The sequence below is a fragment of the Scomber scombrus genome, chromosome 8 (genome assembly GCF_963691925.1).
Source record: "Scomber scombrus chromosome 8, fScoSco1.1, whole genome shotgun sequence".
NCBI classification, from domain to species: Eukaryota; Metazoa; Chordata; class Actinopteri; order Scombriformes; family Scombridae; genus Scomber; species Scomber scombrus.
The window spans coordinates 29,271,370-29,297,533 of record NC_084977.1 but is presented as its reverse complement, the minus strand read 5'-3'; the positions used below and the strand labels follow the sequence as shown (position 1 = coordinate 29,297,533).

The window sequence follows — 26,164 nt, the reverse complement described above, 5'->3', positions numbered from 1 at the left end:
CCAGAGCAGACAAAAGACACTGCAATAGACTCTGAAACTATTCTGCAACAGCACGCATCGCCAGCTGTGGAGACTCACACACAACCTCACGTTAATGTATAAAATCAGGAGGCATTTTGGTTCATTATAATAGTCGTATGCTTGTTATTTGTGACTTTTATTTAAGTTGTTTTTTTTGGGGGGAGCACACCTTTAGAAGTAGAAATGAACATCTGTATAATTTATTGTATCCAGCAGTGCAAGTGCAGTTTCTTTTTTAAGCTTTTATGATAACACATTTTTGTTTAGACTGTCAGGAAGGTATCAGTAAGAGTCTGCTGTATTTTGGCTGCAGCTTGTGGTGAGAACTTCATGTTATAATGTAACTTATAATGTCCTTTAATCTCTAATGGGATAAGAAACTGTCAAACTTTGTTCTCATTCCAATTTAAAAAGGAGGAGGAGTACTGCTGAAAAGACTAACTGATTTTAGTAAGACATATGTTTGATAATCATTGCCAATTGCTTTCTGTAAATTGTCTAAAGAGACAGTTATTGTCCAGTTATTCTCTTTTTTCATGTCATATTTGACTTTTTGGACTAGAAAAACTTTATTTAAGGAACTTGAGACTCTGGGAATATGATCATAATGAGCATTTTTATACACTTTATGAACTAAATGATCAATTTATAGATCCATTATTATGAAAATGATTGTTATTTGCAACCTAGATGTGATGGGAAACTTGTATTACACATTGAAAATGGCAAAAATTGGGTAAAACAGACAGAGACATAGACTGAATGTTCTGGAAACTGCTTAACTTTTATGTTATTTATAAGAATGTGTTTTAAATAAAGGGTTTTTACATGTTTTAACACTGTTTAAAGACTATATTATTATCTATATTCTTATCCCTCTTGTGCAAAACTTATCTCAGTATGCAGATTGATATTATAATGTGTTTGTTTTTGGAATAATATTACGTTACATCACTAAGGCTGGGTATCAAACATCAGTACTTTTATGGTACTGTTTAGTTGGTAGCTGATACATACAGAAAGCTGGCATTGCATATTGATAGACTTTGATGAATAAAATAAAAAGTTTCTGATTTAAATCAAAATGTTTCCAGTTTCTGCAAAATTCTTCCATGGTGATTTCTTTTAAAGATAATATTTAACTACTGACTCATTTAGAGGATTTGATTTTGTATTTGTTAAAGGTTTGTTTTGGTATCTATATGACTGAAAAACTCCAAATACCAAGAACTAAACATCACCAAACACACAATGAAGTGAAGTGACTTTAAAAAAAAACAAAAAACAGAAGAGTTACGTGCTCGAAACTTCTTCAGTCTATCCCACCGCAGTGTCTCAACATGCTGAGCTCAGTGTGTTTAAAAGTACACAGACACACTCACACCTGTGTACAATGGCAGTGGAGGTTTTTCTGGCGAGCGCGAGTGTGTTTTTATTCAAGTTCCACGGTTTACAGTCTCGCTGCCCCAGGCAGGACAGTTTAATTTGACTATAATAAGATCAGCACGACAGATTGGTTTCACTGCAGCGGGCGAGGCGCTTGACTTTTATTACAACAGGCATCACTTGGAGACTATTATTGTAAACGTTTAGCTGTGGTGGTGGCCTGTGCCGGCCACACATGTATAAACACTTTGAGCTTAGATTACTGAGCCCGCTCCGTACCACAGCAGATATTACCATACCAGTGGCACGGGGACGTAGGAAAGATTTAGCATGGGAAGATCAGACTCCCAGGTGTATGTCTGTGTGTGTGTGTAATGGTCATCACTGTCAGAATGACTGGCCGGCCAGGGGAAAGTGTGAACACTGCCCTGGCCTATGTTTGTGTATCTATGGCTTTTTTCCCGTCATTATGTTGATAATTGGGGGATGGAATGCTCGGGGAAACTGTTGGGAACGTCAGAGGACCCTCGAGCTCCGCCGCTTGGCGACAGCTACACCCTGACACGGCGATCATGACGAGTTCACCTACAGCGAAGAGAGAAAAAAAAAAAAAAAACCCGAACACGCTGGAGAAATGTGTTCAGTATGTTCACAGACAAAAACAACACACACACACACACACACACACGCACACACACACACACACACACACACACACACACGCAGAGCACAGTCACAAAAACACTCAGTCTTCCCACTGTCATTTCTTGCTTAACTCTCTGTAATCGTTTTGTGTTCTTGTGTGTGTATGTGTGTGTGTTTCTGCATGTGTGTGTGTGTTTCTGTGTGGTTGTGTGTGTGGGTGTGTGGTGTGTGTGTGTGTGTGTGTGTGTGTGTGTGTGTGTGTGTGTGTGTGTGTGTGTGTGTGTGTAGACCAGAAAAGTAAAGAAAACAGTAGAGTGTTTTCTTTGGAGTTTGCTCACTCTACATACACACACATATACACACACACACACACACACAGACGGAGGAGAGGAGAGATTATCTCTTGACTAATCATGTTCTGTCCTCTGAGAGATGGCACTTATCATCACCCACTCACCCCTTCCTCACCATCATCTTCAACATCGTCATCATCAACATCACGACCATCACATGTGCGCGTCCAATACACTTGAGTGCACTTGAAGCACCCCAAATGTCTGCACATATGCATGCAAACAGCGACACACTTGACACATCTTGCAACACACACACACACACACACACACGCACACACACAAATATCACTCGTATCCCGGGGTCACTTACTGCAGCTTAGGCATGTCTACGACGCTAAGAGGGCACTTTCAGAAGCGATTTGCACGCCTCAGAGGGGGCCCGCCACGGTTTCATCCTAAAGAAAACAACCCTGAGATGTTTTTGAATTCAAAATGGTTTTTCTGCACATCACTGACTCAGCATCGCAGTTTACTTTCATAAACTGGGCTGAATCTGCCCAGGACTGCTCGATTAATCAATTTGTAACCTGGCAACAATCCACTAATGGTTGTAGTCATTTATCAAGTCAAAATACCACAAATTCTATTTTTAGTCATTTGTAAATTGAATATATTTGGGGTTTAATCTACTGGCAGACATGACAAGCAATGTGAAGCCATTACTAGGCCTACGGGAAATTGCAACTGGCATTATTGAGCACTACTTTATGACATTTGATAGCCTAAACTAACGATTATTTTCATGATCGATATATCTACTGATTAGTTGCATGATTAATCATTATTGCCATCATCTATAAAAATGTCCGAATATACAATAGTAAGAGATGCTTGCTCAATTTTGTGTTTATGAATGAAAAATGGCTCCATTATTAAAATAGCTGTTGATTAGTGCTTTAGTAATTGAATCAGAGCTATCGCCTTAAACATTACCAATTGATTATTCATTACAATTTACAGCATACCAATACATTTGATGAGTGATAGGCTTATTAATGGATCACAGTAATGTATCAGCATGAATTTCCCCACTGTGGGACTGATATAGGAATATCTAATCTTATAGATATGTTTGAGGTAGCTGATACACAACGTCACCTAAAGTCCATTTTCATACTACTCCAGAGCTTTCCATCATATACTCATGAACTTCATCACGCACGATAGAGTTCGACCAGTTGTCATGAAACTGTAGATGTTCAAATTTCAATGGTTATTTTCCACTTTTGTTGGTTTTAAAAGTTCAAAGTTCAATCTTGAACCTTGGTAGATGAGGAAGCTGTGTTATATAATCGAAACCTCCAAAAACAGCAACTAAATGGAATTTGTGGTGAGATGGTTTTGTCAAGTAATGTTTCCAAGGTCCAAAATAAACTTTAATAAATCTTTTGAGGTAATTTAGAAACATCATTACATAGTTTGTCAATGTAAGCTTAGTGGCAAGTTTCCCACTCAGGGTTACATCTTCGTCACAATTCAATTAAAACCAAAGTTTAGAGGCTCTTATCAATAATGTTCATTCAGGTTATTTGTCTTGTTTAAAAATATTACAATTTATCGGCCAACTTCGATCACTATTATTTAAATAATTGGGAGAATAATTGAGGACAAAGTAATCATTAGCTGCAGCCGTACAGATAACCTAAGTGTAGCTTCTCTTTATGTTAAATGATTACAGCTCCGTTGGCTGATTTATGTGACGATGACGATCGAACCAGGTTGAGCTTTTAAACATAACAAATACAGGAATCTGTCTGCAGGATGAGCTCAGAGAGGCCAAGAGGTCGCTAGCTTTGGAAGTTGGCCGCTGTCCTCTTGACAGTTAAGCGCTCGTCAGTCAGTCTTGTCCGTCAGCCTCGCCCCGTCTGTCCGTCCGCCTAACCCTTCCCCGGCAGACGCCAGGCGCTGGATGATTGATGACAGAGTGGAAACCGTTCTTCACAAATAACACAGCAAGAGGCCCATTTATCACACTTTGCTACCAGCTTCTCACACATTTCTCATCGCTGCCATTGACACCTGTGCTAATGATGATAATAAGGAGGAGTAATCATGATCTTAACTACAGTCCTACGGCAGCTTGAGGGCAAGGAGCGGCGAGGAGTCAGGTACACTGAGTGACAAAGTAGGTGGTGATAAAAACTAATTTCTCACCTATTTTCCTTTTGTGTGGGAGTAATTATTTGCTTAAGTGCCTGAGTAAGATTCAACCGACTGAACAGCTTAAAAAAGAAAGACTGAAGGCACCTTTCGACTTCAATCCCTTCTATATTTGATACTTTAACGTGTCCTTGTCCAAAAAATTGACAACCAAACATTTATATAACCACATTTTGGATCTTTTTGAAAGATCCCGAGATACATGTTAAGTCCATTTGAACAAAGAATATCTAAATTTTTTCCACTGGAGCTAAGATGGAAAAAGTGAGAAGCAGGATGACTGAGGCAGGAAGGCCGAGACAAACAATGAACGGTGCTGATAGTTTGATTAATGATCATATTTTTCTATTTGCCACTCATACGTCTGGCAGCACCAAACTGCTGGCCAGAAGGTACAACAGGCGATGGATGTGACACTTGATTCATACTCACAAGACACGCACACACACATTTGACGTACGCAATGACATGTGCTTAACTTTTCTCTCACAAAGCTTCTGGATTCAAATTTAAATGCTACAATGATATTTTATTTATTTTAAAAAAGTGCCCCTGCCAGCTCGGTGGCAACAGGTTAGGGAAGTCTCTTTCCTGTTTCAACATGACGAAGCCGACACATTCAATTCCAAATGCATTAAGAAATGGTTTCGCCAGCTTGTTGTGGAAGAACTTGACTGGCCTGTACAGAAACCGTGACCTAAATCTCATCCAATACGTCAGGGATGAACTGGAACGCCACCTTGAGGTCATATTATACTGTAGCTGTTGTAATTATGGGTTACAAAAAAACAATGGTGTTCATGTCAAAATCAGGCAGGGAGTTCCTGTCCTCTGAAATGAGGCCAACGCGGAAGTAACTTAAAACTGCATTCTATCAAAAGGCCACCAGGGGGCGACCGTTTTGGTGTCAAAAGGACTTCCGTTTCTATACAAGTCAATGGAGAATTCACCAACTTCTCACTTGATTTCTAACCTCAGTAAACGTTTTCAAAATGTGTTTATGGTCTCAATCGCTAGTTTAAAGCCTTCTTCAATGCAGTAGGATGTTCATTTGTGAAATGTTGGCCTCCCTGATTTTATATTTGACGATAAAGCAGGGTATGCATTAGGGCGTGGCTACGTCATGATTGACAGGTTGATTGGTTCACAGGTTCAGGAGGGCGCCTCTTGCTCCTCCTGATGCCCATATAAGTAGAATCCGTGGGGGTTTTTTACCCGGCATGCACCGGACATTTTCAAGATGGCGCTGCCCAGATCCGAAACTATTCACTTCCAAGCAGCAGTCCACAAACCAATGGGTGACGTCACGGATTTTTATATACAGTCTATGGTCAAAATGCAAGACCTAAAAAGGGAAACGTGGTCTTTTCCATATAAGTGGCGGAATTAAACCCATATTTAATGGATGTGGTGTTATATTATCTATGTAGAGCATTTTTTATCCTTTCTATTACAAATTGTCATGAGTCGTCCAATGATGTGAAAGCTCACAAGTGGCTAAGATTGTCTTTTCCATCTCTACCATCCATCCCATATGATGAAAAACACACCAAATATCATTGGCCAACTTCACTTCACTAATTTTCTTGAGGGCTGAATGGAGGCTCGTTCCTGCAGCCTCGTCCCAAAATATGGTGGAAACCCTAAAACCTGAAGAGTGGAGACTGTCATAGAAGCAGAAATGACCTGTTCAACGATCATACATGGCTGTAATCTTCACGTGTACACATACTTTTGGCCATGTAGTGTACTTATTTCATTGTCTTTTGTGCTTTATTTAAGTCTTACTGTTAAATGTTTGTTTTTATGTAAACACATTGAGTTCCCCCTGGGTATGAAATGTGCTATATAAATAAAGCTGCCTTGCCTTTATGAATAAACGTTGATAATATTCTTAATAGTAAAAAGTTAGAATATCTATCAGCAATTAAACAGGAATATATCACAGGTATGTTGGTGTTCGAAGGGCAAAAAGTCATGAAAGTTGCACCTGATGATAAGCAATAGACTTTTTATCATTTCTATTATTTGTATTTCATTGACTTGCAAAATTCTATCAAGTGTGTCCACTGCCAGAAAAATGGAAAAGTATTTAATAAGACAAGTCACTTTGTCTTAGCAGTGGTGTTTTTGTTTCTAATTGATATAAAATGAAATTCAAGTTGTACCAATTGCCAGATGCCCCCATACGCCCCAATAAACATCATAAAACAATCTGAACACAGTGCATCTCTCACACTGCTCACTGTTGATTAATAGTTCACTGAACAGCTGTGCCCCCTTTTTTTCTTTTTTCCCCCTAATTGTACCTGAACATCCCTCTCTCTGTGAGAATAAAGGCCTGTTTGTTTGGTTGACAGGAGACAAGGTAAACGTGGCCCAACCCTTCACACAGGTATGACAGCCTGATTTAAAGCTTCAATTAAAACACACAGGCAGCAGCCAACAAACAAAGCAGGTACAGATAAAGAAAAATATTCCACAATGTACAATAACACCTTCATTAAGTCAACTTATGACTAAAACAATTACAATCATCTAGATTAGCATCTAATGTCGTAACTCATCCATTTCTCGCCCACTGCTCATCTGCCCTCGATTCAAACTCCTCGCCTCGCCTCTCCTCGTCTTGTTTTTGTTCCCCGATCATCATTCCATGATGTGATCCAAACAAGTGAGATCATAACTCATTACAGCAGGCTTTTGTAAATAGATTGCAATCCTCAAATTACCCAACAGACACAGGTTCGTATTGCAGGGAGAACATGGAGTACACACACACACACACCCACACACACACCCACACACACACACAAAACCAAAATAGTACAGGGAACAGAGCGTTTTGGAACAATTACAGATTGTGACATTCTTAAAAGGGAATTTACAGATTGTGAAATAACAATTACGCCGCCTTTTTTTTTTTTTTTTTTTTCCATGGTGGACCCTGCCGTTTATCCCTAATAGGAATTTAACATCATCATTGTCTTTTCGAAACAGTTAGAAATAATAGCTTGGCGAGCTGGGAAGAAAAACTCCAAACAAACTGCAGTGTTACACAAACATGCCATTAGCAAGGGAAGTATTGGTGTGTGTGTGTGTGTGTGTGTGTGTGTGTGTGTGTGTGTGTGTGTGTGTGTGTGTGTGTGTGTGTGTGTGTATAGTATCTACGAGGGCGTGAGCTCACACAGCAGAGAGAGTGGGCAGCAGCAGTCAGGACTTGTGTTCACAGATTAGCAACAGTGTTTACTATGAGTAATGAGCTTATGTCACTTCACTGAGTGAGGCTGCATCTTCTCACTGTGTGCCAAAGCCTGTGTGGGTGTTTTTTTTTTTTTTTTTGGGGGGGGGATACGGTGTAATTAAGAGGCTGTGTACCGATGACAGAAGATGAGATATTATGATTGATTTTTCTTCATGATACAATAATAAAGTCACTGTGCATTTATGGCAGCCGCCTTTCAGAACAAACAAGGGGAAAACAGACACGGCATGAGCACATCTTTTCTTGCATCTTCACTAAGCCTTTTTGCTTGTAGGTGTACACATATCGTCAGTGAGTCTGCTTGCAGAAATCCCTTTGTACAAATAATATAATATCTATGTAAACACCACTATGTACGCACACTAGACGAGAGAAAAATACCAATACAGACAAATCTCTGAGTCAACTTAGCTGTGTGTGCTCACTGTGTAAACTCATTTCCATTAAAGGGCCTATTGGATTTTTGGTCCCAGGTGATGATGAGAGTCTCCTTATGAAAAGCTAAAAAATACTGAAGCATGAAGTTTGTATGCTTCACAAACTGGAGAAATGTGACGTTTGGGTGCTATTGCATCTATATTACAGCTGCAGCTGAAGCATCAGAAGGGCCGTCAGTGAAACCACAATGTCAAAACCAAAACCAGATCATACAGCGAGAGACGGGGTAAAGCTCTGCTGAAAATATCTAAATTGTCCAAAACGACAGAAAGGAGATGAAATATTGCAGCGATCGTTTCTGAACTGTGACACATGAGCTTATTTTAATATAAGAGGCACGTGTTAAAAGGTGAGTCATTACATACTTACATTGTTTTGGTATTTCTTTCTTTTTTTTAATGAATCAGCAACTTATGTTCATAGTGTATTCTAGTTGTATGCTACACAATAGTCAGGTGTACATGAATATAACCTTTAATATATGATCTGATATAGCAGGATGTAAATGCATAGCTAAACATATTAACTGATGAAAGAAAGCAGCAAAAAGAATAAAGAAGACAAAACTCACATAATGATAAATACAAGATTATAAAAGCAAGGAGAGTAACCTGTTGTATGTTGTGTACATAGAGGCATAATCTTATCTAGTCTCTTAATGACAGCAGTTTTAAGTCAAACCACGATTAGTGTTGATTCATAAGTAAGAAATCTGCCATATTCATAATGGTTTGCTTTGTTTTAACTTCAATGACATAGAGAGACTTAATTAAAAAGCAGCTTTCTTCCAATTAGAAAAACGGCTTTTTTTTACCCAAATACACTGTATGAGATGAAGTCTGCTAATAAATATGTTTATATATAAATTAATAATGTTTCTAACCAACTTAATGTGACGAGTTTCAGTTTGTCACCTCATTATTCTAGAAAACGCTCTTCTGTACTCTTAGACGGAGTCGCTCTGGTTAAAACGCAGACTGGCTTTCGACCAAACCAGAGCTGGAATAATAAACATATATCCTGGTAAAATACACCAGATATAAACATTATTGTAGCGTATTAATAAATAAGCAACAGATACAAAGAAAACAACTAAGATGATTATCATTAATAATGTAAATAATCATAATAAACAAGTATAGAAAAAGTATGATGGAGTCCTATCAATAGATCCAATTAAATAAAGGTTGTATATAAAACCATCTCTTGATTACAAACCCAGATATACGAACACTAACTCATTATTATACTTTATTAAAACATGATAATAAGTTCTGAATGTTTCTGAATGTAATAACAAGACAATATTAGTGGTGAAAAGATGAGCTCATTTAATTAAAGTCATGATCAGATTTCAGTGTCGTCATTATTAGAGGTTCAGCTTGTTCACATTCAGTGGAAAATGTTCGAGTTTGGGAAAAATTTGTCCCCATTTGTAGTTTCCCGTTTAAATGCTTGGAGGCAATATTTTACACGAGTACATATGAAGTTATAATAATGAGCCGAATACCACAAAAACATGACTCTAATTAGGTTGTAGGTCTATTTGTCAGGGGGTAAAGAACATTGTTACGCAGCTATACATTCACACAAAAGCAGATTACCTGGAATGAAGCAGATAAAGGGTTTTATTCAGCTTTGTTCACTGATCACATGACCAGCAGAGCTCCAGTTAAATCATTACAGAGCATCCAGCAGGAGTATCATTGGCCCCGGAGGACATAGCAACAGGAAGATTGATGTGTTTGATAAATATTTAGTGTAATCACTGGTTACCGTCTTCTCCCCCATCTTACTAACTACACAAAATTAATTAAGCGAGCGATTCCAGCTTTGTGTGTTTACTGTGGTGGAGTCTTGTATGGAGAAAAATGCTACAGGCTACTGTCACTCACTCCTCACAAAAGGTAAAGATGGAATAAACAACATGCGTTGAGAGACAGAAAACGGGTGAGGGATATAATTGAAGGGGGGGGGGGGGGGGGGAGATAGAGGGATGATGAGATGAGGATACAGTTAAAATTCAGTTCATAATGTTCTCAGGGTTGCATTTTACGAGTTTGTTACATAACCTGCCCAAGTTTCAAGACTTCTCTCTCTCTAGTTTCCTTTAATTTCTCTCTCTTTTTTACTATTGTGACAGAAAAAAAGTGAAAAGCACGCACTAGCAGAAAGACAGGAAGCCTGAATCATGCATGAACTTTCTCCATGTAACTTAAGAAGAGCTGTAATGGGACACACTGACCTGCAGAGGGCCTCGTCCATGAGCTGGCTTCACAAACATAACCTCCATCACTTACAGTTAAAAAAAACTGAACTAGATGCAAAAAAATAGTACTTAACAGATGTGAAAGTCTCTATAATGTGTGTTTCAGGGAGATTATGATGCACAGTTCTGGGGCTTTTTGTCATTATGAACTCATATGCTGATTATTTTCTCAATTAGTCAGGTGATAAAAGTTGATAAAAAGTTTGAAAAGTGAGACAAAAAGTCCTATTATAGTTTCCCAGAGTCATCAAGTTATATCCAAGCATCAGTACGAAACCCCAAGATATTAAGTTTGCTCTCATATGAGACAAATAAAGACACCAAATCCTCATAATTGAGAAGCTGAAACCAGATCTATAGATATGCAAAAATGAACCAGTATTAAAATAGCTGCTGATTACTTTTCTGTGAGTCTAATGAACCGATTGTTCCTCCTGGATTAAAGCTTCCTAAAACCAGTGAGTAGTGACTTTTTCATTCTTTCATCATAATGATTAAGTCTATTAAATGTCAGGAAGTAAAAAAAAAAAAGAAGAAGTAGTAATAACGTTCACCACAAGTTCCCACAACCCACTGTCAGATCTTCAAAATGCTTATTCTGTCCGAACAACAGTCAAAAAACAAAAAGCTATTCTATTTATAAGGATATAAAAATACCAGAAAATGTCATGATGTCATTGTTAATGTTCTGTCCATCAAATAAATGAAGAAACTAACTAACTAAGATATGAATTCAACCTCTGGATAACTCATTTTGCTGTTGTTTATATTCATTTTATTGTGTCTTTTGCTGGTTTGTTTCATAACTTTCTCAAAAACGGGAAAAAAAAAAAAGAAGAAAAAAAGGTTGGATTACTTTTGATACAGTATCTTTTAGTCCATTTTAGTTCCCTGGCTAGACTGAGACCCGCTGTTGTTTATTACCTGAAGTGAGTCCTGACTGAAACTATCAGGGGACTCATCCACAGCGGCTCACTGCTGCCATCTATAAATCACAGGTGAAACTACATCTGCAACAGTTTATTTTGGCTTCTGTGTGTCACACGAACAAGTCAGTTGATCTGGAAGATTTGGGCTTTGATTTAAGATACAGACTTGGATGCAATCATATTTAGCTTGCTGATACTATTTATTGACTCAATGTATTTACTTAACAAACCTCAAAATGTACGCCCACCTACCCCCCCTTAACCCCCCTCCCCGTCCATAAACTGCATGTTTCCATGTGTTACAACCTTGCTGGAAAACAGAAAAAGAACTGACTCATGAGTGGAGCAACAAATCTGACCCACAAAGCACGACCACAAAACATTCCCTGACTCTGAATGAGGAAAGTGCAGGCTTGTTTCTCTTGGCAGCCGGCAGCCTATTCTTAAGATAAAGTTCACTTTCGACCCATCTAGGCAACGCAGGCTGCCTTGTGTGAAGGCCTAACCTTTCAAAAACAGGGCTCGGCTTTGCTCGGGGAGCCATTCTGACCGCTGACTACCACCAGGCCACCAACGCAACACAGTCCTGTTTTTGCTCATTCAATTGGCGGGATGCATGAGAACATGTGGGCACAGAGATTATACTGCAACTCCATTTGGCGCAAAAAAAAAAAAAAAGGGGGGGAAAAAAAAATCACAATCCTGAAAGGCAATTTTGAAACAATGAAAAAGCATGGCACCTTAAATACACACAAACCGCACACACACATGCAGCTAATGAGTCCTATGAGACAGAAAACACACACACACACACACACACACACTCCAATGGGGAATGTGATCATTTGGTTCAAGGCGAGTCTTTATCCCGCAGTGTTACACACACACACACACACACACATGCACACACACTGCTGCGAGCGTGCCACTGAGGGCTGATTGGAGAGCGTTAATGTAAACACCAATCAGAGAGTGAGTAAACTCAGCCAATGAACTGTTAAGGAGACAAGACCGCTCATCATTCATGGACGGGTTTAGACAACGACCGTCGCTGTCCTGTGCAAAAACCATGTTCCTTCAAATCTTGTTCTGAGGCTTTGTGTCAATGAATGTTTGATATAATCTCATGTTTTGTGGGTTTTTTCTTTTCTTTTGTTTTTTTTTTTTTACTTTAAATGCAGAATAAAGAGTAATTGGCCAGTGAAAAAGCTTCTTCTTCTTCTTTACTCTTTTTTTAAAGCTTTGCTACAATGCATTTTTGAGGTAACATATATTTTTTTAAATGAATATTTAAGCATAAAAAAGCCAAAAGCATGTTTCTCCTAAACGCTCCATGAATTAGGAGAAGAAAATATCTTGAGTGGTGTGTTTTTGAAGGGTTTTATTACGCTAAGTAGAATTTGTTTGTCCAAAAAAAAAACAAAAAAAAAAAAACTCATTAGCTTTTTTTTAAACCACATTTTAAGCACTTCTGCAGTTGTGTGCTGACTTTCTGTCAAACTACTACGAAGTAATGCTTATAAAATTAGAGTTGCAGTCCTGTGAAAACTACTTTTTTTTTTTTTTTAACAAATGTGAACTTTTCCCAAACTACAAAAAAACAACACTGGCATTTTCAAAATTACAGTCTTGTGGAAACCAAGTTGAAGTCATGAACTAATCTTGCCTTTTTTTGATTAATCCACTCAGACCCCTTTTAATAATTTTATTTAGCAAGTGTTGTGTGTAAAAATGCATCCGTAATAGTGTAAAACAACTAATAATGCAGGAAATAATGGATCCAAACACACTATTATACCCTCTGCCAACAGATCACACCCTACTGGATGACACACACACAGGGAGTCAAAACAACAGAATCACATTACTAACACGTTACAAGAATTGCATAATATGCCCACAAAACTGTACTAAGTGGTGGTATTACCGCCTGAGTGTGAGAGTAAACTGCTGGCAGGCTGCACTATAGCTTGCTTTAGGACTATAAACGCATCAACACGCCGAGCAAACAGTGTGGAGCTTTGTGGGGGGAAACAGGCGTGTTAAATCCTGTGTGTGTGTCTCAAGCGTGGGAGCTTCTGCAAACCCGGATGGGGGAGAGACCAAAGGGTAGCAGAGAGAAAGAGAGAGAGCCGTAAGAAGATAATGGGACGATGATAAGTCTTTGAGGAGGAATTCGGATATGGATAATGAAGGATATAGATGAAGGAAGTCTGTCTCCTGGATGCAATCTGCACTTTTGTTTTCAAAAGCCATCAAAAACAATGAAGTGGAAACCTACTGCTGCTGCTGCTGCTGCTGCAGTATATACCCTCTCACCTCCCTAAACTCTTTCCATCTTTTCTTGTCTCTTCATTCCCCCAAGCTTAGCTCAACCCCCTCCCTCCTCCCTCCCCTCCCCTCCCCTCACCTCCCCCCCTCCCTCACCATCATCATCATGTCATTTTCCTTGTCATGAGCGAGGCGTGTTAATAATTCAGCCCGTCTCTCTGTGTGACTGCTGTGACAGCTGCAGGTGGGAGAGCTCGCACGGAGAGAGAGCGACGTTGAGGGGTTTTTGTTCACGGCTTTCCTGTGAAGCGCTTCAGTGGGAGAACACAATGGGATCGTGTTGAACCCTCAGATGCAGAACAGATTACTCTGAGCAGTCTGTAAGCACTTCCCCATTTGGGTTCGTTGTTCATGCATATTTCACAAGTGCAGTTTCCAACATATTCAACTCTTATTATTGTCGGGAAGATACATTATTCATGAATTAGGCTCATTCCTACTTTTTGTTCCCACACTTTATTTAGTCTATTTATCGTTAAAGAATAGGTTTTATAAATGTTGCAAGCGTGTCTTAAAACAATAATCAGGTGCCTAACTGAAATTAAAATGATGTCGGAACAGGTTTTGCATGCTCGCTCAAAAAAAGCACTTAGAAAATAAGTGATGTGAAACAAAATCCACATTGCTCAAAAATGTATTTAAAAGTGTATCTATAGATAATATGAGGCTTCAGCTGTCTGACTTAGTCAAATTATGTGATTATCTTCCACAGTTGCAGTCTTCTTTTTTTTTTTTTTTATAACAATTTCCCATGTTTGTGTCTCGATGGACCAATGTTTTCCTGTTCAGCTCCAGTGGAAGGATCATCATAACAAAAAAAAAGGGATTTCAAGTCTCATATTAGCTTTAAATAAACCTAAAAAGATCCATGTGTAGAAAGGGAAGCCTGTAGTTAGAGACATTATGAAGGGATCTTCTCATGGAGGAACGATCACAGTAAGAAAAACATGTTTCAGTGTTCATTTGTGCTCCTGATTGTTGTTTTAGGACAGACTTGAAAAAGTGTGAGCATATCCTTTAAATATTGTTACAAGAACAAAGACATGAAATACGTCCCCCATATTATATCATCATATTTGGTATTTTTAGCACTTCCTGTTAAAAACCTTAAAGGACGACTCCATCTGCCCTTTTTTTTTTTTAGGGTTGTTCAAATAGAAACGCCCACTCAGACATTTGTAAAAAGCTGTGACGTTGGTTAGAGCACTGACCCCCCGAACCCCCCCCCCCCTTGCCCCTCAACTGGAAGACCACCACACAAGAGGAGTGTTTTTTGACCTGATTCCTATAATACTGGAACTCAAACTCTGACCAAAAGCTTCTTTTTGAGCACAGATGATACATTTTTCCAGTGTCAATAAACCAAACTTTATTGTTTTCTCTCATGTTATGAAGGAAAACTAAACCACCTCCCCTCAATTGGAAGACCACCACACAAGATGAGTGGTTTTTTGACGAGGCTAGCTCTATTTAGGCTTCAATTATCTGCATTATTCCATGATCCTGAATCCTATAATACTGTAACTCAAACTAGTGATCAAGAAAAGTTGTCTATAATTAAATTTCATTGTTTTATCTCATGAAAACTAAACCAAATGCTTAGTTTTAGATATTATATTAGCTTTGATAACTGTATATAGTTATACAGTTATAACTAACTGTAGGTCAGTTAGCCAAGTTCTGGTCAGAGCGATGCACAGCGTAGTGGAAAGTGCTGCAGATTTGACATAAATAAGTTTGTATGTGATGAAGAAGCATTGGGGGTTTTGACTCTAGGAATAGCAATGTCAGTCTGTCCATCACTTGAATGTCTCCACAACTATTTGATGGATCTATTTTGTACAGACATTCATGATTCCCAGAGGATGAAGCCTTCTGACTTGAAGTGATCCCTTGAGTTTTCCTATAGCGCCATCATAAAGTTGACATTTTTGGTTTTGAGTTGAACGTCTGAGCCACTATATTTGGTACAGATATCCATGGTACCCAGAGGAATGCACCGTAATAACCTTTTTTGATCCTACCGCCATCATCAAGTCAACATTTTACCAACCAATAAACACTAGTGGCATTCCTATCAGCCTCATTTTGTACTTTCATAAACATTATTCAGGATGGAGGTACTATATTAATGTATTTGGATTACGGCTTTAAGGGAAGAAGCTTGAGCACAAAGGCCAAACTAATAAACTCCTCCGTTGCTATGGTCACCGAGAAAAGAGAAAATATCCCCTCTGTTTTATTTGAGCGCTGGTCTTTTGATACTGCAGCTGGCTGTTTCTCTGGCCCTCCAGTGTCCGTCCACTTATTCCCTGTCCACCTCCGCCTCTGCAAGCATTAGAAAATAACCTTCTCTCTGTTCTTTGTGATGACTCTCTCTGCAGCGGAAACCGGCACACCCACCCACACACACACTTACACACACTTACACACACACACACTCTCCATCTCAAACCTAATACTACAACTCGAGCTCCCTGGGCGAGTCTGATGAACAAGCTGGCCTTCAGAAGGGATTCCCTGTAAAGACGACGGTGGCGGCTGGGAGAAGGCTGATGGGAAGGAAGAGAGAAATGCTGAGTAGCCGGTGTGAGTGATCTTTTCCTCTGTGGTGGGACAGACTGGAAATTGCTCCACACCACTGCTGCCAGTAATCCAGCCGGCTCAGCTGTTCAGAGCGGGCAGCATGTGGTGAGGGGTTACCAGAGCCCGGTTTATTGGTGTGGAAACAAATAAACACAGAAGAACCTCGTACAGGTACAGGGATTTTCTGTCACTCTGAGAGTCTGTGTGTGTGTGTGTGTGTGTGTGTGTGTGTGTGTGTGTGTGTGTGTGTGTGTGTGTGTGTGTGTGTGTGTGTGTGTGTGTGTGTGTGTGTGGCCTCAGGATGATCTTCAATGTGGGAGGTGGGAGCAGAGTCACAGCCTCTGACCACAAGAGGATGTGGAGAAAGGAGTCATCAGTCTTCTCACTTGTTCTCCCACTCTTTTTTTTTTCTTTCTAGTTGTCTGTCTATCTTCCTATCCTCCCCCCTCTATTAAGGTTTACTATATTTCTTCCTGATCTTTCTACTTCTACATCCTATTCTTTACAGGCATGCCAATATAAGGTTCATTAAACAATCATTTATATTAGTGAGCGGTGTTTGGATTCTGTCTTTAAATTAGAAAAAGTAATCCTATAAAAATTGAAAGTGGAGACAAATGCCATTACAAGTTCTGAGAACCAATATTTTTTAACTTCACATGATTGTGTGGAAATGAGGCTCCGGCTCAGGAGGTAGAGCGGTCGTCCACTAATCGGAAGATTGGTGGTTTGATTCCCGGCTCCTTTCGGTCCACATGTCGATGTGTCCTTGGGCAAGATACCGAACCCCAAATGGCTCCAGATGGCTCCAGATGGCTGCACCAATGGTGTATGAATGTGTGTGTGAATGTTAGTCTCCTCCTGATGAGCAGGTTGGCACCCTGCGTAGTAGCTCCTATCATCAGTGTATGAATGTGTGAATGGATGAATGTGACATGTAGTGTAAAAGCACTTTGAGTGGTCTAAAAGGACTAAAAAAGCACTATGTAAGAACAGTCCATTTACCATTTTACCATAGTTGATCAATTTAAAATGTATCACCAATAATTATGATAACCTTTTAAGTAATTTGTCGACCAAAAATTGCTGTTTCCAGATGCTCAAATGCTCTTTTCCCAGTTTTATATGTTAAATATTGATATTGAATATAACAAATTATTATCTTTGGGTTTTGGAAAACCCATTTGAAGATGTAATAATTGGGCTCCGGTTAGATAAGATAAGTTACGTTAAGTACTAAAAATAGGATAACATAAAATAAAATAGTATAGACAGTAAAGAGGATCTTTGTGTAAATAAATCAGCAAAAGATAAACATGCAATATGCAGAAGTTGCTGAGATCATATACATGTGAATCAGTGATTGTGATCATAATTTAGGTACATTAGTTGCAGCCCTATTTTAATTATTATTATTTTTGGGGGTTTTTGGCTTTATTGTACAGTTGATGGCAGAAAGGCCGACAGGAAACAAAGATCCCTCCCGGACTCAAACCAGGGACGTTGCAGGTATACGGTATGGGCTTAACCACTTTGCTACGAGGGGCGCTCCAAAATGTTCTATTTTAAACACTGAATCAAAATGACAAAACTGTTTTCCGCGAAAGCATCTAAATGTTGCTCGGTGTCCACTGGATGTGTAAATAAGCAAACTACTCGCTGACATTTTTGCCTCGACCGCTTTATAAATAGTCTGTCAGCTTGTTTTGGAGTTCGTTTGCCTCAAAGTGGCCAAAAAAACAGTGATGAATGCACCTCTCACTTTTCCTTATTCACACTAGTTTCACAATGACTTTAAAGAAAAAATGAGTCAATCCAGCACATGAATAAAGGATGAACACATTAATAAAACTATGAGTTGATTCTGCAGGACGTGCAGGCCCGTTCTTCCAGAGTTACTCAGGGTCTCGAAGAGCTCAATAAAACGGAGTCAAACTGAGTGGAATCCGTGCTCGTTAGGATGAGTCTTCCTTGTATCATTTTATAAAAGGAAAAACTGTATAAAAGCAATGTATCATGTACACATTACAAATGGCCTTATTATCTATAATCTGACTAAGCTCCCCGCTCCATATCCCTCCCAAACCGCCATGGTGAAGGAGGATCAGTGCTGCCTGGAGACTGTGTGTCAGATCCCAATGTGGAAGGGCAGGAGGAGGAGGATGGGGAGGATGAGGAGAAGGAGGAGGGGAGGATGAGGAGGAGGAGGAGGGGAAGGGGGGGGGCGGCGCCGAGGGATCTCCTGGGATCAGCGAAGGAGCTCCGAGACAAAAGGGACATTGTGGCACAGACTGACCCATCCAAGAAAACATTACTTCCTGTCCCATCAGCTCCAGCATCCTCCGCACATGAGCTGCTCTCTTCCCAGAACTGAAAGCCTCCCCCCCCCCCCCCCCCCCTCCTCTTTTTTTCTACATCACACACCGCCGGTAACCATTCACAGCAGTGGTGAATACTGACCACATGCAGACACAGTTAACTACATTTAGAACTGGCATGCAGCGAGTTTCAAAATGAGTCGACAAATAAAGACCTGGAGCTTTAATAGACGAGGACTGTTTGACATTTACTGGATGTAGCAATGACACCAAAAAAAATAAATTCAAAGTTAAAACTGTTGCATTTTTTGCATGTGTAAGCCCACGAACAACAAATCAAACATTCCTTATATTACTTCAGATAATTTTCCAAAGCATAACTCACATTTTTTTTTAAAGACTGTGTCCTTCCAGGCAGTTTACTGGCATTACAACTCATGTTAGTAATGTTATGAATATCAACTTGAAAGGACGGGTAACTTGCCTAAAATACAAGCCACTATTCTTTAGATTAACATCAAGTTAAAATGACAAATCTGCAGAGAATTATCGTCCAACTATGCAGAAAATGTGGTTTAACACAACATTTATTATATGGATCAGTCTCAGCATCCTATGAATGTGATTTTTTAGTAGAAGCAAGCTTTGATAAATTAACTGTATGCTACCTGCTCAGTACTAAATGTGAGAAAAATACACAATTAAGGTGGCTGTTGTCCCACCTTGGCCAAAAATACCCCTTTCTGTAACTCCCTAAAAGATGCCCTGGTCTTCTCCGCCCTTATCGTTAAACAGTTTGACTCTCATGGGCTGGAAGTCTACTCAACCACCTTGTTATACACACTGAATAAGACATTTAAAGAGTTGTTTGCACCTTGAAAAGAATCGACATACATGACAAAGTAAGGCAGAGAAATTTCACTTTATCTGGGACTCATTTCTTTCTTTCTTCTTCTCTCTTAGCACCAGCGAGCTCACCTCTCTGTCACCTCATACCAACATCCAGAGACATCATCTTTCCTGTTTTTATTCATTTATATTTCTTTCTTCTTTTATGTAAGTTTTGTTTTAGGTGTGTGTATTTTTTCTGTTGTGATAAAAAATTGGAAATGCCAATGAAACCCAGCCTCCCTACTACTGCACCTATCTGATGGTGGATAAGAAGGATGCTAGATAAGGCCACATTTTTCTAACTATATAAAACAACAAGGTCGACATTCACACCCAGAAAGAGTCAAAAAAATAATATATGTCGCTTTTCATGTGAGCAGCTGCTTGCAACACTACGACTGACTTCCAGCGGAGAGACAGAGGCTGAAAATAGGCACAGTCATCCTTGTATTTTAAACAATATCGTATGTTCCCACCCTAACCACGTCCGCACTCTGTGACAGTTCGCTTTTCACTCCGCCTTTGAGTGAAGCCGTTCAGAATAAGACACTGGTGAAGAAAGTAGAACATCTGCTAAAGACAGCCATTTTTTCTATATTGGACTTATTATTCATTATTCACCGATCGCTCACACACACAAACACGTCTAATAGGATGATAATGTTGCTGAATGTGTGAACACAAAATATTTCACTAACAGATGATAATCATGACAATTTTATATGGTAATAATTCAGGCCTAGTTATCAGTGTTAGCGGCCAAAAATTGATTAATGCAACTTTTTACACAATTTAAAATGTGATCATTCAGCTTCAAAATCAGTGCAGTTTCAGCCCTGCATCCAAGTGTAAAGAGTTGGCTGCTAAAAACACTGTACTCATAAGCTTTTTATATCAGAAAATGAATCCCTGAAGACAAACAATAAGCCAAAGTGAATGCTATTAAAGGATTATGTTGATGTGGTAATTTCCTGCTTTAAAAGAAAGCTGCTGTTCAATCGCCAAATCTCAACTCCTGCATGTCAGAGTGTCTTTGAACGCACCGACGTGGAGAATTATAATAATAGCCTCTGCTAAAATATGCAGTACCACATGATAGACACTTGAATCAAAAAAATGGACAAACATCTTTTTTCTTTCTTTTTTAAATGTGACAAATCGTGCTCTTTGATAAACAACAACCCAGTTCAACCTGTTTACTTTTAAAAAGGTTGGCAGCCTCTCACACCCTCATCTCATTTTTCATTTTGAGCCATTAGAATAGATTTCCCTGGAAGCCTGTTTATAATAATAAGTGCAGGTGATTCGTTAGCTTTATTCACACTCCTCTCGTCTGCATGGTTTCAAACTCGCTCTGGTTACAGTATGTTGTTGGAATGCATATTCACTGTTATCAGTTTTCTCCTTTGTCTCAATCTTCAAAACATACCCATGCGCTGCGATTCCCAGGAATGGGGAGGTAAGTAAACAACATTTATCACATATGTGTCAGAAAGTTGGTCTTAATTTGGTGGAACAGCGTGTTGCACAAACTCAAGCCTAGCTGACCCATGAGAGACGTGTGTTTGCAGGATCACGGTACCTTGACGTGACTCTGAGCGCCCAGGTTGTAGATCTCCGTCGGCTTCACCTGGTTGATGATCTTCACCAGACACGTGCTGTCAGTCAGATCGCCGTAGTGCAGCTTCATGTCTGACGGGGAAGACGGACAAACACGTAAAACAAACATTGGTTTCTACTGTAATTCACACTCACTGCTCCTTCACATATTCACTCAGCATGACTTCCCTTCTTGGAAACATATCAGAGAGGAAAACCCAACAGCTGCTGTTTTTTTTGTGCACTTCAAATGAAATCAATCGGATCGGAAAAATTGATCGTCAAAGTTCACTTAGAGTCAACTGATCCTGGTGATATGTCTGTTATATTCTGCTGTAATTCATTGGAAGAATGTTTCCTACCAGTTAGCAAACTGTTACTATATGTCAATTTGCAATCTGTTCTCTTTCAATAATAATAACCAGGGCTTGACAATACAAATACATTATTATAAAACAACTGCAAATAAATAAATAAAAAAATTAGTTTGAAAGGTTTGGTATATGCAGAACCTAAAATACACTATTATACACTATTACATATTTTGTTCTGTTGCTATTTCACTTCTAAGCTTGAACAATGGTCAGCTGTATGATATGTTTGTAATAATAGACCAACCAAGTGGGTCCAGAATGAAAGAAGATGATTTAATTTAGTTTTAGATGCATGTTTTAGATGTTTTAGATGTAGACACTTACTGCCTTCAGTGTGTGTCTGTGGGTTCTGGTAAAGATGTTCAATGCGTCCCGTGTTGAAGGAGCTGGAACGACGCAAAATACCATGAACCTGAGGGAGAAGAAGACAAAAGAAGAGAGGTAAAAGGAGATTTATCCACGTTAACTATACAGCAGTCTCTGCCCTGAAATACATAACAGTATGCATCTAGAATTAGGATTTAAAATGCCATGTTTTTAAGATTTTTAATATAAATGTATATGGTTTTAACATTTAAAAAAAAAGATTGGTAACTGTCAATCCTCTGTGAGAGTAAAGATTGGATGTCTGGATATTTTATATGGATGGATATGGATATAAGTGAACTCAACACTTCCTGCAGCTGCTTCACAGACCATATAAAAGCGCCTTCCAGTAAAAGAAAACAAGTTACGCTGCAAGAAATGTTTGCGGTGTCGTCGCCGGCTTGAAGCTGCTTAGCTGTGTTTTAACAAAAGGTAAGACGTAGGCTTATGTGGATCCTCGTGCGTGCGTTTGTCATCACATTTTTGTCATTGCGTCGATTCCACAAACAAACACATTGAGTGAAGTAAGCAGGCGTTTATACTAGGCAGCTGTCCAACACACATAATCAAAGTAAACATGGCTTTTCCTGTGCCGATATCAAACCCCCTCCATAATAATCTGTCCTAATGTTACCTCACACCGAGCACAGCGAGGCCTTATTACAAATATTTCCTCCTAAGCTGGAACAATACGGTCATAAAATGTGCTATTGTGATGTTGCGTAACGTAGAATAGCAGCATAACTCGTGATGCTATAGCGGCCATTGACTCAGCATTAAACAGCGTTCCACTTTGCCTGGATGTAAATATCATGACACATCAAGCACTGATTTTAGACATAACACTTGGCTGTAGTTTTTAGGGGCTACCTAGTGGGCTTGGTGGTCTCCTATCTAATCCTTCTGTTACCACCCAGAATGACTTATTATATTCCTCATATTTCTTCACCCTCATTCCCAGTCTGTCTCTATTTACTCTACAATTATAGCCATGTTTTGTTTTTACCCAAGATAAAAGGTTTTAAATTGATGTCAGATATAATATTACTGCGGTGGCCAACGTTGCTTTAATCCTTATCTTCAAAAAAGATCTTTGTGCCAATAAAATATTTTTATAGCAAACATTGATACAACAGCGTTGTGTCTCATGGCTCCGGCTCATAGTGTTTTTAAAACGCTGCCTGTGATCTGTACTCCATGTTCTGGAGAAGGGGGGGAGGGGGCTGTGTGTGAGGAAGCTCTGCTCAGGGAAGATAACAGGTCCTGATCCAAAGGGAGTCCATTAGAGGGAGGACGCTGTGCCCTGACCTCACTTCCTTTATTCACTGTGCACTTCCTGCTTGCTTGCTTGCTTGCGTGCTCCTCTTTAATGCCACTGCATCACCCTCCCACCCTCCCCCCCTCCCTCCTCCTCCCTTCTCTCTCCTCCTCCTCCTCTTCAACATCAGCATCCCCAACCTAGATCTAGTCCACTTCCTGTCTGCTGTCTCTAAAGCAGGCAGCAGATGGCGAAGCTGACCAGGCAGGCTTTGGACGATGATGATGATGAAGTTGTGTGTTTGTGCTGCATGTTTGAAGGGGAAATGAAATCATGCGGCTACTGTCAGGAAAACACATGACCTCTGGTGCAATGTGTGTGTGTGTGTGTGTGTGTGTGTGTGTGTGTGTGTGTGTGTGTGTGTGTGTGTGTGTGTGTGTGTGTGTGTGTGTGTGTGCGTGTGTGCATGTGGGTAGTATGTAAAGGCTTTTCATGGGTGTGAAACCACCACTGAAGCCCCACATAGCCTCAGTCAGTCAGAAACAGCTCATTAATCTTCATGTCCATCCACAAGCTGTTGACTTTTTGGGCGCTCCTAAAAACACATCATGCAGCAGGTGAAAGTTATCATCCTCGCTCACTCATATTATAACAACCTGCGTTATTAACCGTCTGACCCAAGGGTAAAAGTTCACATGTCAAAGGGCTCGGTGCCACACAAAGGGTCTTATCGGGGTGGGGGTGAGGGGGCAGGGGGGTGAGGTGTGAGTCACAGTTCGAGTACGAATCTGACTGCCACGTTACATCACGATCCCTCGGGAGCTCCCACACACTGCTGTGGCTGGACGCGTCTTATCGAGGGAATGTCGCCCTGCGTGTGTCTGTGATTGTTGGCCTTCAGGAGCGTCTGGATTCATTTGGGCGTACGTGTGTGTGTGCGTCTACAGTACCAAAAGGGCAGATTCTTGGTGCTGTCTGGGTTTCTCTCTCTCTCTCTCTCTCTCTCTCTCACTCTCTCTCTCACTCACCTCGTAGCCTTTAGCGAGCAGGAACTCAGCCAGGTAGGATCCATCCTGCAAAAGAGAGAAGATGACAAACCATAAGGCATGTAAATACACAAGTGTGTGGTTCAGACATACTGATTTATTACATCGACTGATTACAATAAGGCTGCAATTAATCATTATTTTCATTATCTATTATCTGTCAATTATTTTCTTGATTATTCAATGAATCATTTGGCCTTTTTAAAATGTCAGATAACAAGTGAGACATGCCAGTTATAATTTCCCGCAGCCCAAAGTGACGTCTTCAAAATGTCTTGTTTTGTCTGACCGATAGTCTTAAAGCCAACCATTTTGTCATTTTAAGAAAAAAAAGGTTAAATATTTGCTTGTTGAAGGTTCTCAAATGTGAGGATTTGAAGCTTTTCTGTGTCATAGTTATCATAGTTAATTGAATTTCTTTGGATTTTTGATGAGATAAAACAAGATATTTGAATTAACCTCAAGATCTTACAAATAATAAGAGTCATTTTTCACTATTTTCTGATATTTTATAGACTAAACAATTGAGAAAATTATTGGCAGATCAATGGATAATGCAAATAATCATTAATTGCAGCCCAATTTCAGAGCATATGCCTACAGAGTTATGTTTGGAAGATTGTTGAAAACGAGACAGCAATGACAGATGCGACAAAAAAAGCTGAAGCGAACACTGAAGATGTTTGTTTTCTGTTGGTCAAGTAAACCAAATATGACTCCATGAGTCATGACACATTGATGGACACAAGTGGTCAAAAAACAACAACTGTAAAACCTAAATCCCCTTAAATGCTATTGGAACGCCTCCTTTAAACCTCCACGCTGGTAGTCGTGAGATCATTAGGTATAACATCCACATGAATCAGGAGCTTTGGGGCAGATGCTGAATCCGTCTCTCTGTGTGTGTGTGTGTGTGTGTGTGTGTGTGTGTGTGTGTGTGTGTGTGTGTGTGTGTGTGTGTGTGTGTGTGTGTGTGTGTGTATGTGTGTGTGTGTGTGTTCGAGAGCGAGCCCTGTCAATAAGGTCTTGTTCCCTTCACCCATGTTACTCCTCGTCTTTTTTCCCTGCTCAGACTTTCCGACCGCACATTCTGAAACACTCTGGAACATTCCTAACCAGTCATGGCATTCATCCCTCAAACCCCCTCACATATGTGCACGCACACGTACACGCACACACACACACATACGCTGCCAACATGCCAGCCCCATGCTTCCTCTCCAGGTCTGAGGGAGGGGTGGTAGTGGTGGTGGTAGCGGTGGTGGTGGTGGTGGTGGTGGGATAGAGAAAGAGTCAGGGTGGAGAGGGAGGCAGGAGGAAAGGTTGAAGGGAGGCTGGAGGCTGGAGGTTGGAGGTTGGAGGACACCCAGGACCTGCAATCAAGTCACGAGAGAGTGATAGATGGTCATGTTTTAGGCTGCGTGAGGCCCTGATCCTGGATGCACCGCTACATAATCTACCATGGAGCAAAGACAACAGAATAGACCACATTCCCAAATGGGAAAACTTTAAAAATTGGAATAACTTGGGTGGTTGTTTTAAGAGTTAGTTCAATTTTCCATATTAATTAATCAATGCAATATAGCATTAGCCCATTTTGGCCACTAGGTGACAACCTCATGAAGCTGGTAAAGCTGTCATCAAGGCATACAGTGATGACTTTGAGGAATCTAAAACATGAATGATTTTTGGTTTGTTTGACACTTTTTTCTTCTCTACATAGTTCCATATGTGTTATTTCATAGTTGTGATGTCTTCAGTATTGTTTTACAGTGTATAAAATAGTAAAAAATAAAGAAATAAAGCACATTTTCAAATATTCTTATATCAGAAATATGGGTTTCTGTCACCGAAATGTGTTAAAATAACAGGGATGGTTCCTTACTAAGCTTTTCACAAATAAAATGAATTATCACTAAATTTCAT

General features: G+C 39.8%; 1 protein-coding gene across 1 annotated transcript in view; it reads right to left on the bottom strand.

The window, feature by feature from the left end:
* gmds (GDP-mannose 4,6-dehydratase) overlaps window positions 1-26,164 on the bottom strand; it is a 207,151-nt gene that overhangs the window by 163,440 nt on the left and 17,547 nt on the right. Inside the window, exons 2-4 of the mRNA XM_062424449.1 lie at window positions 24,221-24,265; window positions 21,893-21,980; window positions 21,178-21,287 (exon numbers count right to left, since the gene is read on the bottom strand). Coding sequence (XP_062280433.1) covers window positions 21,178-21,287; window positions 21,893-21,980; window positions 24,221-24,265 — 243 coding nt within the window. The remainder of the gene's footprint in view (window positions 1-21,177; window positions 21,288-21,892; window positions 21,981-24,220; window positions 24,266-26,164) is intronic.